The sequence below is a fragment of the Lissotriton vulgaris genome, chromosome 2_1 (assembly GCF_964263255.1).
Source record: "Lissotriton vulgaris chromosome 2_1, aLisVul1.2, whole genome shotgun sequence".
In the NCBI taxonomy this organism is placed as follows: domain Eukaryota; kingdom Metazoa; phylum Chordata; class Amphibia; order Caudata; family Salamandridae; genus Lissotriton; species Lissotriton vulgaris.
The window spans coordinates 2,019,858,084-2,019,879,107 of NC_141687.1; the positions used below are offsets into that span (position 1 = coordinate 2,019,858,084).

The 21,024-nt window shown below is 46.1% G+C and overlaps 1 protein-coding gene across 1 annotated transcript in view; it reads left to right on the top strand.

Moving 5' to 3' along the window:
- SLC27A2 (solute carrier family 27 member 2) overlaps positions 1-21,024 on the top strand; it is a 319,902-nt gene that overhangs the window by 226,991 nt on the left and 71,887 nt on the right. Inside the window, exon 7 of the mRNA XM_086958245.1 lies at positions 11,441-11,639. Within this exon, the coding sequence (XP_086814371.1) occupies positions 11,441-11,639 (199 nt within the window). The remainder of the gene's footprint in view (positions 1-11,440; positions 11,640-21,024) is intronic.

A 21,024-nucleotide genomic window follows, 5' to 3' on the forward strand; every position in this document is an offset into this window, starting at 1 on the left:
AGTTTCTTCTGTGTTTTTCCACCCTATGAATACATCATCGATGTATCTAGCGTACATTTTGATGTTTTCAGTCCAAATTGGGTTGTCATAGATGTTTTCTTCCTCAAAATATTTCATGTAGATATTGGCATATGTTGGTGCGGCACAATTGCCCATCGAAGTTCCGGACAGCTGGAGATACCAATCATCATTATGCTGAAAATAGCTTTGGTAGAGTGTGAAGATCATTAATTCCATTAGGAATTGTTGCATTCTTGTCTCAATATTGCTTTCAAGGATTGATTTCTCTATGGCCTCTATTCCTCCATCATGGGGGATTGAGGTGTAAAGCGAGCAAACGTCCGCTGTACATAATATGAACTGGTCATCTTCAGAATTTTTGATTTGAGCCAATTTATTCAAAAAGTCTGTAGTATCTTGGACATAGCTTTTCATTTGTCTTACAATTGGTTGTAGGTATCGGTCTATGAACTCTCCGACCGGTTCATGTAAAGAACCCTAAGACTAGTCCATTGGATTTACAAATAAACACGTACAAATTTACACGAAAACTCTATCCGTGGTGGCATTTTTGCTCGAGGGTTTCCAAAGATTGTGGTCAGTGCTTGATGGTCGTTGACTAAGGTGAAGTGTTTTCCAAAAATGAATATGTGGAAATGTTCACACGCCCACACAACAGCCAGGCTTTCTTTTTCTGGCTGGGAGTATGCTCTCTCTGGGTCTGTTAGACTCCTGCTGGTGTATGCCACTATGTGTCGCAGGTCTCCTTCTCTGTATTGCGCTAGGAAGGGTCCCAGTCCTACGGGACTAGCATCTACTGCTATCTCCGTTTTCTTTTTTGGATTGAAGTAAGACAAGTTTTTAGCTGACTCCACAGCTTTCTTGATTTCTCTAAATGCCCCTTCACATTGGGTGGACCACTGAAATGGTTGTCCTTGTTTGGTCAGTACTCTCAGTGGGTGACTTATTGTGGCGTAGTCAGGTATATATCTGGAGCAGTAGCTGGCCATGCCTAGGAACGATCTTACATCACCAACGTCATCTGGGCTCGGAGTGTCGTTTAGCGCTGCTACCTTTTCAGGGTCTGGTTTCATGCCATCTCCAGAGAATATGTGGCCAAAAAATTTCAGTGTTGGCTTGTGGAATGCACATTTTGTCTTGTTGAGTGTGAGGTTGACTTCCGTTAGTGCATGGCAGACTCGATCTAGCACCTTGTCGTGTTCTTGAGTGGTGGCTCCGTATACTAGGATGTCGTCACTGTAGTTTAGTACATGTGGGATATGATGAATTGTTCTCCTGATAACTTCTTGAAATATTTCTGCTGCTGAGGACACCCCAAAACTTAGTCTTTTGTACCTGAACAACCCCAGATGTGTCGAAAAAGTTGTGATATATCTTGACCGCTCATGCAGTTCTAGTTGGTGGTATCCTTTGTTGAGGTCTAGTTTCGAGAATATTTTTGCTCCGTTGAGTGATGTTATCATGTCACTGATGTGTGGACCTGGATGTCTCTCTCTTTCTATTGCCGTGTTGGGCGCTCTCATGCCCACGCATAGTCGGACTCGGCTGGCTTCTCTTTTCTTTGGGACTATCACAACCTGGGAGACCCATGGTTTTGGTCCATCCGTTCTTTCTATGATGTCTGCCTCTTATAGCTCTTGTAGCTCTTTTTTGACAGCTTCTTGTAGGTGAAATGGGATGTTCCGGTGGTGTTGTGCCACTGGTGTGATTTGTTCATTAATATGCAGTCTTACTTGGCAGTTCTTCATTTTTCCATAGCCTTGGAAGAGCTTGGGGAACTTTTGGATGATGTCCGGTTTGTCATCCACTTTGTACAATAGGTCAATCAGTTTCAGTCGTTCAGCTGTGGCTAAACTTAGAAGGCAGTCTGCCTCGGGCCCCTCGATGACATGTATGTAGGCTTGTATCTTGCGATCTTTGTAAGATAGATCGGTTGCAAACTTCCCAAGACACGTTAGTGGTTTCTTCGACATCCACATATACACTCGTACGTGGGCGTTGACCAGTTTTGGAGGCGGTCTCATTCGTTGATATTCTGCTACTGGTAGGTAGTTTAACAATGCCTCACTGTCCAGCACGAACTTGGTAGGATGAGAACCAACTCTGATGTCTAACCGTGGATACTCCTTCAGCCGATCAGGGTCAGCTACAAAATAGAAATACTCGTTTCGAACTTGTGAGATGGTTGAGAGGGATCGGGGATCTCTTGATGAAGATAGTCGAGATTGATATGTCCGGTAAGAGTGGCAGCTGGATTGTGACGACCCAGTGGACGAGTCTCGTCTATCCTGGACTGCTCTGACACGGTGACGACTGTCTGAGTGATGATGTTGCCGGTGCTGTCCCCGTTGATCACTCTTGTGCAGTGTCCCACAAATGCTTTCGTAGTGATTGTCTCGGCCGCACTTCCGGCATCGTTGCCCTAGCCAGACGCTCATAATTTAATAGCGCGGACTGTTGTCAAATTATCTCCATCCATAAATATGCACACTTATTACAACGTTGCCACGTTCGCTTCAAGGGTCCTACAATAACTTATGGATAATTCCTGTTAACGCTCCCACATCATAGCGTCATTCTGTGACCATCCCACAGCCACGGGCGCGTTATCACAACCTTTTTTGGCTGAGTGCGGCACCCGTAGCATAATAAAGACAACGGTTACCCAGGCAACGCCCACGTGACAAGAACCCGGCCCACCCCGGAAGCCGGCTCCTGACATTAACACACACAGGAGCACCGGCATTTGTAGCGGGGCAGCGGAGGAGAGATGTAGGTAACTGGCCTCTTCCATCACGACAAAACTGTAAATATATGTAAAAATGTAAATTGATACTTGTATAGCGCACTACTCACCCGCAAGGGTCTCAAGGCGCTTGTATGAATACCGCTGTGGAACCCATCCTGGCTTTCCCTGTGAGGCGTCCACTCCTGGGCACCCCCAAGGTGGAGGCCAGGCATCCTTAGCGTTCTGGGGGCCATTGTGGAGATTAAGCAAGCTATTGCCCAGAGTTGCAGAGTGGGACTCCATGATTGGAATAGGCACCGAGGCGAGAATTATCATGTCCGTGGAAGTTTTGAGCCCAAGATCCGCCGAGGCGGGGAATTGAACCCTGGTCCCAGGCTAGATCTCTGCATCAGGGTCTGCCGCTCTAACCATTGAGCCACACTTCTCTTCTAAGTAAAGCAGACCTGCTTTTAGTTTCTGAGACTCACCGCCATTACCGAGTCCAGAATCTACCACGACACGCGACTGATCTTGATCGGCAACCGTTTTTCGTAACAGTTGCCTCCATGTAATTGCAGAATACTTTTCATTAAGTGGTGACACCACTCCCTGCCCTCCGATGCAACAGACACTAGAATAGGAGTAAGCCTCCTTACGGTTCCTGCTTCTAGAAAATACACACAATCACTCCTAAGAGGGATGCGGGTGGGTTCTACAGGCCCCAAAACCATTTTCTCTGATGATGGTCTTCTCAAAGAATTTATTGCAGGTGCTCCAGAAGCTAAAATGCTCGCACATTTTCTATAAATTTACACCATCATCCTCCGCCATTTGAGAACAAAGTAGAATATTCTGAGTAAAGCATGACCTTCGAGCACCAGCATCAGGCTTTTCGTTGATTCCACTTATGACAAACTAGAATGATTATATACTGTATTTATGACAGAAACGTTGCACACCTGAAGCCAAGCTGTAAAAGTTAGTCTTGCTGAAGGGTTATCCTCAAACATTTTGCCTTCACACCTCCTGTTTTTGCTGTGCATTTCATCACTACAAACCAGTGCTAAAGTGTTTGTGCTTTCTCCTTAAAACATTGTAGAATTAACTTATACCCAACCAGCACATTTAATTTACTTGTAAGTCCTTAGTAAAGTATTACTACATGTACCTAGGGACTATGAATTAGATGCTACTAGTGGACCTGCAGCAGTCATTGAGCCACCCTCATGCAGCTCTTTAAACTTGTCTGAAGCCTTCCATTGCAACCTGTGTGCGGTTTAAACTGCCATTTCAACCTGGCAAAATAAACCTTTTACCAGCCCCAAACCTTCCTTTGTAATGTATATAAGTCACTCCTAGGGTAGGCCCACAACAGCCCAGAGGGAAGGATGAATGCATTTAAAAAGTTGAAGATGTATGTTTAGGTTTTACACGTCCTGGTAGTGCAAAAGTCTTACCGTTATTTTTTACCACTGCAAGGCCAACTTTTCCCACAGGATAACATTGGAGTTACCGTCTCACATGTAATAAGCTGTAGCTTCCAGATGAGAACAGGTCACCAATTCATGTTTTGTGTCTTTCCTCTCATTTGGTAAAGTCCAGTATTCAATTACAATTTTGAAAATTCCACGTTTAGAGAGATTTATCTAGCTGTCGCTTTTGGTGCTGTTTTCTACTTGAACAGACTCAGACCAATCACTGACTACATTGGTCTTTAATATTTATTTATCCATCATTCTATACTTTTTAAGACCATTTAGTTTTTATCTTTTGTGCAAGAAACAGGGAAAACACTGTTTGTTTTTACAATATACATATAATCAAACGTAAACCATAATTAAACGCAGAAAATATAACAGACAATACAAATACAAAATGAATTTGTGAAAAATAGATTGCAATATTAAACCAGTCATGAACTTCTCAAATTCAGCAACAATAATCATGATTTGTTTTTCAATTAATAAATCCCTCTCAAAATTGCTGCCACTGGGAACAAATTATAAGGCTCCTAAGGTTTAGGATTTTTTTAATCATTCCTTTAGAGCAGGTCATAATCTCATGCGTATGTTTCCCAAATGTAAAGTGATGCCGATGCATTTTAAGCCCCAGTATTATTCTTGGGGTTCTCCTCAGGGCTATGACAGGGTATGATCTGCTGAATCTTTTGTCTTTGTGATTGCTTAAAGTACGCAATTGTTTAGGTGCTACGCTCATATATTCCTTCCCAATATTATATGTGTCTTTTCCACCATCCTGTTTTCCACTCGTTTGTAGACAACATGATTTAAAGGACGCCTTGTCCTGTTCAATGGACGCAAGCTTTTAGTCAAGATCCAGTCAATGTAAACACAATTCTGTTTTAGTTTTTGGCGCGGTTCTACCTTCCGCGTTCTTTGCGCGTTATCTGCAGCTGATTCTGTCAAATATTCTATTATCCCTATCAGCCACATGTTTATATTTTTTTTACATACCACGTATGCACTGATTATTCACCATATATCACTCTCACTGCGCCGACACCCTTTAGGAGCACCTTGTTTCTAAGAAAATATACATGTAACATTATACTGCTGAAATTCATTGAGTAAATTTAACAATGGTATATGAGTAAATAAATATACTCAATGCAGAACTGAAACTCATTCATAATTTTTTGCCCAGCCCAGGCCGAGGTAGGTTCAGCCTGCTAATCCCTGCCCACAATCTCAATACACTTCTGCTCACAAAATGGGGCCTGGGGAGGTTTTCCTAGAGGATGTCTGCCTCTGTAAACCCTTTTGGCTTACCCAGGACCAGGGTGTAATACTGTGTACCGCAGTCTAGTGTTCGGGGGTGGCGTCGTGGGAGGAACGGGAAGGGGAGGACCAGGGGACAGGAACTGGTCAGATAGAGTAGGGACTAGGTCAAGAATAGTCACGTTAAATAAAGCTCCTTTAAAGTCAAGTTAGTGTCCGCCTGTTATTGCGAGGACGACACTATAGCTGGTGACGAGGGTGGAATCATCACGCTGTGCCACTGCGCGTATCCCAGAAGCTGCGTGACCCGTCCTGTGCGGCACATGCAGTAGGTCGCCGTCGCGACAAACGTGCCCTGAGCGAGTGCCGCCGCTAAAACCAAAGCGGACAGCCCCGCGTTGTATGCCCCGAAGCTCCGTGGCCGGAAACCCATGTGGAGCGTAGGTACGAGAGTGCTGTTGTGCGCTGAGCCTTGGGTGCTCATCCCAGATGCGTGTTGTGGTGTGTGGTGAGTAAAGATAGTGACCTTGGGAGCCCACCCCGTCCTACCTGCAGCGTGAAGTCCTTCTGGCTGAGTATATAGACACGGGAGCCCTGGGGAGGATTTCGACTTCCAGCGTGATGCACGCCTGCCCCCTGAGTGCCCGACTGTAATTAAAAGTGAAAAGGAGCCAAACCTCGTGAGACCCGAGGCTTTGAGATCGGCGGCCATCTTGGAGTCAGGCGACTCCTCCAATCCCCTGTCAGGGGTCCAGAGCGGCCATCTTAAGGTCAGGCAACCAGATTTTGACAACAAACATGAGCAAAGACAACAGTAAATGCAACAAACCCGAGCAAAGACAACAATAAATGCAACAAGCACGAGCAAATGCACATGGTGAGAAAACAAGCACAAGCAAAGCAACGGAAAATATAGCAAACACGGGCAAATACCTGTAGCACACAACAAGCACGAGCAAAGACAAGACCCCAACAAAGTAAAAACAAGATGTCAACATCACCGTAAAGGAGAGCGGCAGATCCAGCCGCGACCAACCGAACAGGCATGATGGGTGTCTCCTATCTACGCCCCCCTGAGCCACTCGCACTTGTAGCTGGAGGGGGAATGGGCCTCAGGTGGCAAGAATGGTTCGAGGACTTTGAAGATTTTATGCAAGGCTCACAAGTGACAGATGAAGATCAGACGTTAATTGCTCTGCGAAACTTGGTCGGTAAGGAGATCAGTAAAGTGATCAAAGAACTGCCTACTGATGACGCAGGATCGTATGTCAAGGTACGAGATGCCCTGAACAAAAAGTTTCTACATAAAAAGAATGTAGACTATGAAAGATGCACTTTTAATTTGGCCTCCCAGGAAAAGGAAGAAGCAATGAGCACGTTTATGACAACACTTAGACGACTTTCCCGATACTGTGAATTCGACAACTTTTCCACTGAGGATGCTATCAGACTACGGATCATCGAGGGATGTCAATCAGAGACTCTCAGAAGGCGCCTATTGATGAAGAGTCACACATTAGATGAAATCGAAGAAATGACCAGAGTCCACGACCAGGCAGAGGAACATGCCAAGAAAATGGAGGCTGGACGCGCAGAGAAGCGTGAACATGCCTACTGACTACAGGCAAACACCACTCGCAGACACTCTCGAGACAGGCGAAGGACTTCAAGACCCAAATCTCATCACAACCATATGGGGCGCAAACGTCACGAATCCAGCTGAAGAGACAAGAGACGGGAGCGTCCACTCAGATATTACCGGTGTGGATATGACATTCCACACACGGATGCCTGTCCTGCGCTCGGACAGCAGTGCCGGAAGTGTGGGAGAGAAAATCATTTTGAGAACGCCTGTGGAGACTATCGGAGGGACAGACAGAAGGAACAGACAAGGTCATCTCGCCCTACCACCATGCGGCATCGTGCTAAAGCAGTCCGAGACCGCCAAGGATCATCCTCTGGTTCCTTCCAATCGAGCCAAGAGTCTCGCAAGTCACAGTGGATGAGAAGATCACCTTCACGAGAATCAAGGTCGGCGTCACCTGTGTCACCGGACAGTGATGAGTACATCTGCATGGTGGCTGACCCGGACCAACTCAAGAAGTATCCACGACTAGACATTCATGTAGGAAACCACGCAACCAAGTTTGTACTCAACAGTGGCGCATCATTAAATTACATCCCAGTAACTGAATACCGGAAGATGCAGCTGACACCTCCATTGAGCCCGGCACACGTCAGAGTGTACACATGGATGTCTAAAAAACCCCTTCCGTGTTTGGGAAAGTTTGCAACCACACTCACGCACAAAAACACGTCTGTGCCAGCTCACATCCATGTCATTGAAGGATCGGAAGCTGATTGTCTCCTCAGCTTGCCCACCGCTGAGCGCCTCCGATTGTTGAAATCCTGTATCGGGTGAGCGATGACCCCGACATCATTCACAAATTTTCCAAGCTGTTCTCCGGACTTGGGAAAATGGCCCAGCGTCAAGTTCGTTTACATATAAACGAGCAGGTATCACCCGTCGCGCAACATCACAGGCGGGTCCTATTTCATCTCCAACAGGCCGTGAAGGACGAGATTCAAGAATTGTTACAGGCAGACATCATCGAGCGAACGGAAGGCCCCACCCCGTGGGTTTCACCCGTGGTGATTGTACCGAAGAAGGGCACCCCTGGAAAAGTGCGCCTCTGTGTTGACATGAGGGTCCCAAACATGGCTATTGAACGAGAGCGTCACCCTGGGCCGCATTTAAGCGATATGATCTTGTCTTTTAATGGTGCTCGAGTTTTCTCCAAGTTAGATCTAAACAAGGGATACCATCAGTTGGTACTGCACGAAAAATTACGCTATATTACCACGTTCGCCACTCATCTCGGACTTTTTAGATATACACGGCTCAGCTTCGGAGTCTCCTCTGCTGCGGAGATCTTTCAGGAAGCCATTCGCAAGACATTACACCACATCCCAAACGCACTGAACTACAGCGACAACATTTTGGTGTACGGTGCGAACGTCCAAGAACATGACACGGCGTTAGACAGTGTCTGGCATGCTCTCCTTGAAGCGAACCTCACACTTAACAAAGAAAAATGCGAATTTCATAAATCCACCTTAAAGTTCTTTGGACACATAATTTCTGGAGATGGGATGAATCCTGACCCTGAAAAGGTGACGGCTCTAAACAACACAAAAAGCCCACAAGATGTGAGTGACATCATATCATTTCTAGGAATGGCCAGCTACTGTGCTAGGTACATAAGAGACTACCATCAGTTACCCATTGCGAACTCTCACTAAGCAAGGGCAGCCTTTCAAGTGGGCACCCCAATGCGAGCATGCCTTCCAAGAGATCAAAAGAGCTGTCGAATCGGCTGACAATCTGGCCTATTTCAGCCCCAAGAGGAAGACTGAGATTACAGTAGACACCAGCCCGGTTGGCTTGGGGCCCATTCTCGCACAGTTTGACCATGACACAGACCAGAGACACATTGTCGCATATGCCAGCCGAAGTTTGACATCACCGAAAAGGCTTTTTCCTAGCCAGAGAAGGAAAGTCTTGCCATTGTGTGGGCCTGTGAACATTTTCACATCTTCGTATACGGCCAACACTTCACGTTGGTAACTGACCATCAAGCATTGGTTACCATATTTGGCAACCCAAGAGCTAAGATGCCACCTCGGATAGAACGCTGGGGTTTACGGTTGCAGGAGTACACATACTCCATCATCCACAAACCCGGGAAGTCCGCTAATCCCGCCGACTACATGTTGAGGCATCCCCAGATTTCACACACCTCAGGACCGTCCTTAGCGGAAGAATACATCCACTTTGTGGTTGATCAAGCCAGACCACCGGCGGTGCCACTGGAAGCCATCTGTGAGGCCACTGCTCAGGATGCTGGTCTGCAACAAGTGAAACGACGACTACAGACAACACATGGCGACATTCCAATCATGAAGACAGTGGAAGTCCGAATGACCGGCAAGAATTACAGGCATTCAAACAAGTGCGTGATGAACTATCAGTCACAAAAGAGGGACTCATACTGCGAGACCAAAGAATAGTCATTCCCATGCAACTTCGCCAAGGTGTGATCAACCTAGCCCATGAAGGTCACCGTGAAGTGGTGGCAACTAAAATAGCACTCCGAGAAATTGTATGAATCCCGCTACTCGATCTGATGGTGGAACTCACGCTCATTGAGTGGTGTGTGGCAAGAACTCGCTCTAGACTTCTATGGACCCCTTCAATCTGGGAAGTACGTTCTGGTCCATATGGACGAATACTCAAGATTCCCCATAGCACAATTTGTTTAGTCCACCAAGGCCACTAGCACCATTGCTGTTCTAGATGAGGTCTTTGCTGCCTGGGGAATTCCGAAAGAAGTCAAAACAGACAATGGACCACCGTTCAATGGTCAAGAGTTCGGGCAACTTGCTAAACACCTCAACTTTAAGCACCGTAAAATTACTCCTTTGTGGCCACAAGCCAATGGAATGATGGAACGCTTCATGTCTACGCTGAAAAAGACATTCCAGCAGGCAGCGCTAGACAAGAAAGATCTCCAAGTGGCTCTGAACGAGGTCCTGCGGTCCTATCGCACAACTCCACACGGGACTACAGGAAAATGTCCTGCCACCCTCATGTTAGGACGACCGATCCGGACTCGAATACCCGCCTGGGAAGGCACCTTACAGTCTGTGTCACCTAACAGTGATCACGATGACCTGGCTGCCACGGATCGCGAGAACAAAGACAAGATTAAATCGTATGCGGACGCCCGGCGGAGAGCCAAATCTCCATTCATCCAAGAAGGGGACTGGGTGTTAGTCAAACAGGAACAACAAAGCAAAACGGATTGTCGGTTCCGGGCTGAACCCTTGGTAGTCACGCAACAGAAAGGAACCATGATAACTGCGGAATCTGAGAACAAGAGGATCACATGCAATGTCTCGCACTTTCAAAGGTGCATACCAGCAGTCAAGGACGCTCTTGTCAAGACAACAGACAGACCAAACAAAGAAGTGTCTACCACAGACTCTGCATTGCTAATGCCTGAGGAGGGGACTGAGCCTGAGCCTGGAAATGGAGACGTGTATCTGCGGCCCAAGCGGACTGTCCGCAGACCTGTGCGGCTGATTGAGGAACTAGGAACATGTTTGAAGTTAACTTCATTTTGTTAAGAAAGGGGGAGATGTAATACTGTGTACTGCAGTCTAGTGTTTCGGGGGGTGGAGTCGTGGGAGGAACAGGAAGGGGAGGACCAGGGGACAGGAACTGGTCAGATAAAGTAGGGACGAGGTCAAGAATAGCCACGTTAAATAAAGCTCCTTTAAAGTCAAGTTAGTGTCCGCCTGTTATTGCGAGGACAACACTACACAGGGGTCTTTCAAAACGATCCCAGCCTAAGGAACGGGAGCCAGTAAACAGCCCCCCTCATTGCTCCCTCCTTCTATTTGTCAAACAGCCTCCTTTTCCTTCCTCACTCGCAATCCCTCTGGGATTATGTAGCCACGTTATATTTAGAGCTTCCTCACCACCATCTCCCCAGCATTGACCAAGGGTCTGGCATCAAACCTGTGCTAACAGTCTATCCACTGCTTTCAGCAGAAGGGCTGCTGTTGCTCAGGAGCATGAAAGTGAAGCTGATACTGCAGAAGGCTGACAAACAGGGCAGGAGGAAGGAGAGGACAGGAGCAGGTGAATTATACTTTTAACTGGCTAGTTGCAGGGCAAGAGCCAGCATTAAAAGTGAGTCTTCAGCCCTCATTGAAAACAAAGAAGTCCTCTTCTATCCTGGAACAGAGAGGCAAAGATTTAATGAAGTCACTTGTATTACTTTTGTGTTGAAGCATTATCCGTTGAACTGGCTGCACAGCTGAACATCTTTTAATAATCCTTCTTTATTGAACTACCGCTGTTAATATAAATATTTTTTTTTCATAGGTGAACCAGGACTGTTGATTGCCAAAATATCTCTGATATCTCCATTCACTGGCTATGCCGGCGACCAGGCGCAGACAGAAAAGAAAAGACTCCGTGATGTCTTCAGGAAAGGAGATTTGTATTTCAACAGTGGGGATCTTCTGGTGATTGACCGCAACAACTTTGCCTACTTCCATGACCGAGTTGGAGACACTTTCCGGTATGTAGAAAAGGATTTCAATGTCTTTATGCTGCTCTCTGCTATAGCGGTTCTCTATTATGGTGGGGAGTTTGAGCATTTACTTGTGTTCCAGTATCAGTTTGTTAAATATGAGTGCTTACGTAGCAGTGTATCTGTTTGCTGCTATCTTATATGAATAAGGTCTGCTTGTTGAGTTAATATGCCATGTTAAGGGAGTTATTGAATGCATTTCAGTTATTCGGAAAATGTACTCGAATAAAGGTTTCACTGAATGGTTCACATACTGTTTGCTTAAAGTCATAGCCTGAACAACGAATTTTATAAACAAAAGAATAGATTGCTAGAAATGGAGGTTTATTATCCAGTATTTCGTACACCAGAGTTGAATGAAAAACATAGCAAAGTTGAAAGTATAATCCATAAAATAAAAATGACTAAATAACAAACATCTGCCCTACATAGAAGGGAATTCATAAAGCTGTTTTTGAACCACGCTTCGTATACCAACTTGAGTTGACCTTACATCCAGTTTGATTAAAAAAAATGTACTGTGGAGAATTTATGCACGTAGGAGTAAAATACCTTGAATGGAAATATCCCCAGAGTTTTCCTAAAATGTTTATGCCTACGTAACAGAGCTGTGAATGTGTTTTAAAGAATGCCTTGAGTCTTGGAAGATTCATTCACTTGTAAAGAATACCACCCACAATGAACTGAACCACGACATTTTAAAGACAGAAATAACAACATGTATGTGAAGTCGTCTATATTGCCAGGAACAATCACCGAAGAGGCTTGAGGAGTTTAAACATAATTATTTATTAATTATGAGGCAGCGGGAGAGCGCCGAGCGTCCTCCGTTCTCCGATAACTCTTGCTTTCCGCGCGCATGCGCAGACGCTCTCAAAATGGCGTTCTCGCGTGCTACGTCATGACGCAGCCTGCGAGAACTAGAGCGCGACTCTACATATCTCCCTCTTTTTATTAACAACAGAAACATTTGTCATTCAACGTCCCACAGGATGCTTAGCTCCCCCCAGTTCAAAGTCTTGGAAGTGGGTGGGCCTTACCACCACTCTGCCTGCTTGTGTGCGTCTTACAGGAGTGTAGAGGACTTCCTCGGTACAGTTCTCTGCTGGGCTCACCACCTTGTCTCTCGGGCTACCTGACTCTTCTCTCCTCGGGGTCACATTCTCCCCTCCTAGTTGTTCCTCCGTCTCAGGCATTCCCTGGTCTCCAGACTCCTCACCGTTTCCTTCCGCTCCCAGGTCCTATCCTTCTGCAGGGGTACTTTGTTCATTCTCTCTTTGTCTTTGGTGTTGTTGTGTCCTCCCGTTCTTCTCCGGGGACCATTGTAGGATCTTGTTGCATTTAGACATGCGGTCTAGGGACCACACATTTCCGTCACTGAGCAGTGCTGCTCTATCTTACACTTCTTTCACTTGTAGTGGTGGACTATATTTGCTGTCTCCTTTTCTTCTTAGTACCGCTAATTTGACTCTCACCCATTCCCCTCTCTCAAATGCTGTTTCCTTCACATTTCTCCTCTGATTGTAGTGCTCTGTATATATCCTCTGGGCCTTCTCTAGGTTGTGCTGCACAACCGCAGGGTACCACTTGCTAGGGATTGTCTTTTCCCTCTAGGCTATGTTGTACTTGGTGAAGGGATGTCTTCCTCTCAGGATTGGGAAAGGGCTATACCCTGTGCTGGTGGGGGTGATACGGTAGGCCCACATCATACTTTGGACTTCTTTCTCCCAATCTTTACCCATCGTGATGGCTGCTTGGATGGACCCCATTATGACTCTATTGAACCGCTCCACCTGTCCATTAGTCGACGGATGGTATACGGAGGTATGTTTGATTTTGATTCCGTTCCTCTCCGCGTACTTGTAACACTTCTCCGAGGTGAATTGCAGTCCATTGTCACTCAGAATGGTTCTTGGGATACCTTCCCTGAGGAAGACAGAAGTTAGGAACCTAAGCACTGTCTCAGCGTCCATCTCTTCCTGTATGTGCACCTCCGGCCATTTCGAGTACTTGTCGACAAGGACGCAAAGATATTTAGGCATTCCTTGGGTGTCAAGCACGGGTCCCAGAATGTCTAAAGCAGGGGTCTCAAACCAGTAGCTTGTGAGCTACTGTAGCTCTTGAGCTAACTCTGAGTAGCTCAACTGTGTGCAGCCCAGCTTATTGAATTAGAAAGATTTTTCTTGTTTGAATTATTATACATATAAAGAAATTTAAATTATACTGCACTAATAATATTAGTAGCTGTTAATGTCTTTTATTGAACACTAGCAGCCCGCCCCAGCGTTGCCTCGGGGCAATGAGGCTTCAGGGTCACCCGCCTGCCCAGGACCCCGCCCGCCCCGATATTGTCCGTGCATGCCCATGCACGGACACGGACCAGGCCCCCCTCCCGCCCAGACTCCCTCCCGCCCGACTCACTCCCGCTCCGACATTCGCCTCTCCCTGCATCACACAGTCTCGCACTGAGAGTTTATGAAAAGCTCGAAAACTTTCCCTTTCCTTACCTGTGCCGCCGCTCCTCACTGCACAGCCGCTAGTCACTGCACCGCCGCTCCTCCTTCGTCGTCATCACGCGCGTCGCGTCGCGGTCATCATGCACGTCGCGGCGCGGCACGGCCAGCGCTAGGTCCCGGCCGGCGCTACTTTCAGGGCACTACTTTGTTTTCAAACTTAATTTTTTCAATTTACTTTTTTAAAAAATTTATATAGCCTATGTCCATATACACACCCTGACATTTTCATAGATGTATCGGGTGTGTAGATTGGCGCTGTGGTCCCAGAGTTTACCTGGCCAAAAAGGTGCAAGTTCTCTCTTTATAATAGTAGTCTAGATAAGTAGCTCTCAATACAGAAAAGGTTGGAGACCCCTGGTCTACAGACAATTCTTCCCAGAGGTTACTCGGTTGGGCAAACTTGCCCAAGGCCGGTCTCAGAGTTTTGTCCGCTCTTTGGCATTGATCACACTCCCTCACTTGTCTTTCCACTTGGATGTCCACTCCTGGCCACCAGTACATTTGCTTCGCCCTCATCTTGGTTTTCACGATTCCTAGATGTCCTTCGTGCAATAATGCTAACTAATGCGGGACCAGTATTGTCAGGGGGACTACTTTATCACCTCTGTACAGGAATATTCCATTGTCACCCACTGACAGTTCCGCTCTGACTTCATAGAATTTCCGGAGCGCTTCTCACAAACGTTTCTTCTCTGGCCATCCGTGTATTATGCACTCCTTGACCTCGCAGATGTCCTTGTCTTCTTCATACGCTTGAATCCACTCCTAGTTGCTTATCACCCGTTCTGGGTCTTCCATCATAGATACCATCTCCTTGTTTTCTGCAGTTATGTTGGGAGCTTCTTCCATAGCTGAAGCTCTACTGACGTAGTCTGCCACTTTGTTTCGTGTTCCCGGGATGTATTTCACATCATACCGATATTCTAGCAATTTCAATGTCATCTTGGCAATGCGTGGCGTGGCACACGCATGCCCGCTCGAGGTGAGCACTTTGACTAACGGCTTGTGGTCTGTCTTGAGTTGGAATCTCATGCCCCATAGGAATTGGCGGAATTTCCCCATGGCCCACGCCACCGCCAGCATCTCTTTCTCAATCTCACTAAACTTCTGTTCTGGGGGCGATAGGGATCTCGAGGCAAAACTGAGGGTCTCCATCGTTCCATCCTTCCTCTCCTGCATGAGGACTGCTCCCAGTCCTTTCTCGCTGGTGTCCGTCATCCATATCGACTGCCCAAGGGGGTTATTTCCTTGTAGTGGCACAGCTTGAATGATGTCATTCTTTAGGGCATCAAATTCTTTTTGTGTTTTTTCTGTCCACATGAACACTGTTTTGTCCCTTATTAGCTGCCTCAGGTGGTGCGTCTTGGTGCAAAGTGTCGTACAAACTTACTATAATATTCAGCCATTCCTAAGAAGGATCTAACCTCTTCTTTGTTGGTTAGGGACATAGCGTCGCAGATTGCCTTCACATTTGCTTGTTTGGGAGTGATGCAGTGTCCTCCGACCTCATGTCCTAAGTAGGTGACCGACTTCATTTTGAGTCGGCACTTCTCCAATTCTGCCGTCAGGCCATTGTGAGTGATGCCGTGTCCTCCGATCTCATGTCCTAAGTAGGTGACCGACTTCATTCCGAGTCGGCACTTCTCCCATTCTGCCGTCAGGCCATTGCTCTCTAGCACTTGAAGCACCTTGTATAGCTTCTTATCATGATTCTTTCGGTCTGTTCCCATCACCAGTATATCATCCTGGAAGTACTGGATACCAGCGATGTCCTTAAAGAGACAGTGCATCAGTTTCTGAAACACCGCGGCTGCCGAAACAAGGCCAAAGGACATTCTGCAGAATTGATAGCATCCGAAGGGTGTTATGAAGGATGTCAGTTCCGGCTTGTATGATGTAGATCTATCTGGTGATATGCAGAAGTGAGGTCAATGGTGGAGAACCACTTTCCTCCCTTTGGCATGGCCAGCATTTCTTCAATGTGAGGCAATGGGAATTTCTCCACGATTAGGCACTTGTTCAGTTCCTGAAGGTCTACACAGAGACGGACCTTGCCATTAGGCTTCATAGCCACCACCAGGGGTGCCAGCCACTCCGAGCTATCTATTGGCTCGATGATTCCATTTTCTTCTAATCTGGGCATTTCCTGCTGAACCGCTTCTCTTACGGCTAGGGGCACGTTCCTGCCTTTGTGGGATACAGCCTTGGAGTTCTGTTTGAATACGATCCTTCTCCAGCTTGCCGACCTTCCAACCGAAACACTTTTGGGAACTCGCTCTTCATCTTCTCCAGGTCCGGCCAGCTCTCTGGGGCTGTCATCAGCACATTTGTGTCTCCTCCTGGATCCAATTGTATCCCCAGGTCACCCTGGTCCATCCATCCAAAGACTGATGGCCCCTTCTCAGCTACATACAATTTGCAATCCGCACTCCTCCCTCTGAACTCGAAGGTTAGAGCTCTGTATCCGACCATGGGAATGGGTTCGCCCTTGTACGTCACCGGTCATATATCGGGTGGTTCTAATCTTGGGCCCAAGCTGGGTTTGAATTCTTCATTGCACACTGCTCTTTGGACGATGGTGTACGGGGATCCCGAGTCCACCACAATCTTGATCTTCACTCCTCCTATCACCATGTCGCATTGTGGCTTGCGGGATTGCTTGTAGTCAATGCCCAGCACTTGTCCTTCCACACATAGCACATTGTCTTCCTCGTCCAGTTCTTCTTCTTCCTCCTGTTGATCCTGTGCCACGTACTTCACTGTGGGTGTCCTCATTTTTCGGCGACATACCTTTTCGTAGTGGCCTACTATGCCGCAGAACATGCATTTTGCTCTGAACGCCGGACAACGCTTGTCCTGGGATGCATGGGCCTGGTTTACACACCTATAGCACATGGACTTGCTTTCTTTGTTCTGTTTCCACTGTTGTCCAGGTTTCCCCATCCACTTGTTCGGCCCTTTTCCTTCTGTTGTTGTGGCTTTGCTCCTTCCCGGTGGTTCTGCATCATCCACCTTGTTCACCATGGTCCTCTGGACAGCTTATATCAACAAAAGGGAGGAACCAGAAACTGACTATATTTAGTGGGGTCCAGTGTACATGTCCGGGAGAACAATAATACAAGAAGGGTACAAAGTTCCCCGAGTAAGGTGAGAGTGTGAATGTAGCGTAGAGAAGGAAAAGGAAAAAAGGGCAGGGAATTTCCCTTTTTGGAACTAAAACCCTCACACACCTAGCAAGCTAGGTGTCATGCTTCATCGTATGGGTTCTGCTCCTCGTCAGACTGGCGCTGCAATGTCTGACGGGCACCCGCGAAGGGGCTCTTTATTGGAGATCTTCTGTTCCAGCCATATGGTGCATGCGTGTGAGAGGGCAAGTGAATGTGTAGTTGTGAAGTGAGAGTGATTTAAAAAAGGTTAGGCAATCCACAGGGAAATTTATTGGTGTGGTTGACTCCCTTGGGTAAAAGGTGGGAGGGGAGATAGGTGCTGTGATAAGGTTCACAGGGAGATATCTACAACCCTCTGGACAGCTTCCCTTTTAGCCGCATTGGCACACCGTTTCGACAACTCTGCTTTTTTTACCATGGCTATTACTTCTTTAAGCGATGCTCCACCATTCACCAACAATTTGTCTTGTACTGTCTTGTTGGTGGTGTGCCTGACTATCTGATCTTTTATGAATTCGTCGTGCAGAGCCCCATACTTGTACATTACCGCCAACTTCCTCAACGCTGCGACGTAGTCATCTATGGATTCGCCGGCTTCTTCTTTCCTCTGTTGGAAATTGTAGCGGTCAATAGAAGTGCACACCGCCGGACGGTAGTGTAGTGGTTGTTGAGATCTTCTATGGCCATGGCTTTTATTTCATTTCAATTTTGAATTCAAGTTCATTTATATGAGCACCTTAAAAAATCATCTTGTCTCAAGAACTAGTCGTGCATGAATCTTTTATTTCATTTTATTTTCGTATTGTAGTTTTTTTTGTGTGCCTCATTCCCCAACTTTGTTCAGACTGCAGTCAGAGGGTGTCCGTCTCTCTGGGATTATCAGTGTTAACACTCCTTAAAAGGCACTGTTACAGCTGGATATGTGCATATATACCCTCAGTACAAGTCTCGCATGAGTTCCTAGAAACATATCTGTCCTCACTCTGGGTCCCGCACCTTACACTAGAAAGCAGAACCCTGTGGTATGACTTTATTCTAACATTTGACCCTATACAGCAGTTTACTGCCTTTTGGCTAGGGTTGAGCTATAGAAATACCATAGGCAAGTACTGTAAGAAATCTGCTTTTTATGCATGATCATCACATATTTATTGCCTTTTAATGGACCCTATATTTTTGCTGACTTTCGAACTCTGTGCACTTTTCCCCTGCTAACTAGTAGTAAAGTGCCTGTGCCCCACTTAAACATGATTGATTTGGCATGTTTCTAATTGCCATATTTAACTTAATAATAAGTCACTGGTATATGGTGTAGAATTAAAGGCCCTCAGTGAACTGCAGCACCTATTATGTCATCCACTACAGTGGCAATGAAAACATGGCTACAGGCCTACTTAAACTTACACTTTGTAGCCTGACTGTAGCAGTGTAAAGCTGAAATTCAACCTGTCAAAATAAACTCTTTGACAGGTCAAAACCCCCCTTTAAAATATGAATAAGGCACCCCTATAAAGGCTTTGTAGTCCACAAGGCAGGGTGCATAGTATTTAAAAGCATGACATGTAGATATTTAAAGCTAACAAGTTCTTACAGTGACTAGCACCCAAAAGCTATTTTCACAGTATGAAGGCTGGCTAGCCCATATGGAAACCCAGAATACAGAATAACACACTAATACTATATCTCATAAACAGGTCAAACTAGGTAAATAATGAAACAACTATTTATAACAGTTATTAAAAAACAACCTATCCAACTGTGAAGCCGGAATGTAATTATATTCAGGAAAAGTAACTTTCATAAAATTACCTTTTCCCTGCCTGATGTTCCTGGAGGCTAATTTGCATTTGCGTTCCAACCTCTCTCCGCCTGTGATTAGCATTTGAATAGGTGTGAAAAAGGTATTAAATTCCTCCCAGGGGCAATCAATAGGCTAACATGAATAGGCAGGGTTTACTCTGAGCTCAGCAGGAGGGTGGAGGCTCTGAGCATCCTTTATGATATTATAGTGTCAGATCCTGCTTGAGTGTCAGTTCCTGCTTGACAGGCCTGCTGGGTTCATAACACTTGGGGCACACTTGAAAGGAAGGGAACAGGATGCCAAGACAATTCTTATGTATCCACAGTCTGATTGCTGAGTAATTCTGCGTTTTTCCTGCCAGATTTCTATTTCTGGGTTTGCTGTGGGTAAACTGGCTACCTTAAACTGGATTTTAGTCTTAGATGTGGGAGGACACTATGATTAATATAGTACGCTCCCCCCCAGCCCCCACACACACACCCTCCAGCCTTCAGAGCCAAAGCTTTATGTGGCAGAAGACATTTGCCTTCTTGAAAATATCTGAGAGCTGCATAGTCTCTCATAGTTTCTGCCTGAAACTACATGGAAAAGGACTGCCCTGCTGGAATCTGGATTTGCACCCAAAGGCCTTCACTCTGAATGACTATGTCTACTTTACAATCAGGTACTACAGCCCTGGGGACAGTGCCTTGCTTCAAGAGGGTTTAAGAAGTGGGCACACTGCAAGCTACAAGTTAACAGAGCCCACCTGCATCATCTCCACCAAGAATCTCCATCCTGGAGTGCATCCAGTGGACTTTTAAGGATTTGGCAAGGTGAATTGTGGGCATTGTGGCCCAGACATCCCAGACACCATCCAGGAGGTTCCAGAACTTTGGATTGGTGTTTTGGACACTTGGAACCTACAAGAACGTACGAGAATACCTTCAGCACCTCCTGAACTTTGGAGACCTTTTGGGAATAAGCTCCAGAAGGTGACCAACCTAACAGCAAGAGTCAAGCCGACTACCATCAGCCGCATTTCAGGTTCATCACGCTGAAAGCTCCGGAGCGCCGGACTACCAGGATTTGACCAGGGCCTCATGGAAAGTCAAGCTGGTAAATCCTCTCCGAATCCGGCCTGCTGTGGAGGGTTCTGATTGTAAAGGTAACATTTTGACCAGGGCCTCCCGCTTAGTGTATCCAACCGGGGCTCCATCGTGGTCGGCCTCAAACTGTGACTTTGTCCCAAACTGGTACTATATTTTTTTAAGCACTAGAAAGTGTTTATTGTTTAAAAATTCCTATCTCAGGGTCCCTACATTGGATTTTTGTTGTTATGGTGTCTATTTGTTCATAAAATATTTCAATTTTTATCAATTGGTGTGGGATTTTCATTGTGTGGTGTATATTACTTATTTGATGTATCTTTTTTTAATACTATACACTTTTGTCTCCTAAGTTAGGCCTGACTGCTCATTTTCAGTTACCAAGAGTCGAGCAAGGACTAATTTACTGAGACCTTTACTCTACCATATACCATGTTAGTGGACGTATTACTAGTGGTAGAGTCATACTTACCCCTACCAATAACCCACTTTCCAACAGTATTGGACCAAGTCACCATCACAGTCAGGCTCGAATTGTGCCTAGGTCCCGTTCTACAGCGACCATTGACTATCATGGATGCTTTGTATTTTTGGGCTCTAATTCTACTTAAAACTTTAAAAAATCATATCTCTGGTTTACCTTATTAAATTTTTTTAATTTTGTGTATTCTGTAGTAGGGGATCTCTGTGTATAGTCATAATCTTGTGAATAGTCCCGCCCATGTGCGTGGACCCCGGAGCAATCAAAAATAATCTCTTAAGGTGTCAAAAAATGCAGAATTGCACAGACACTTAAGAGAG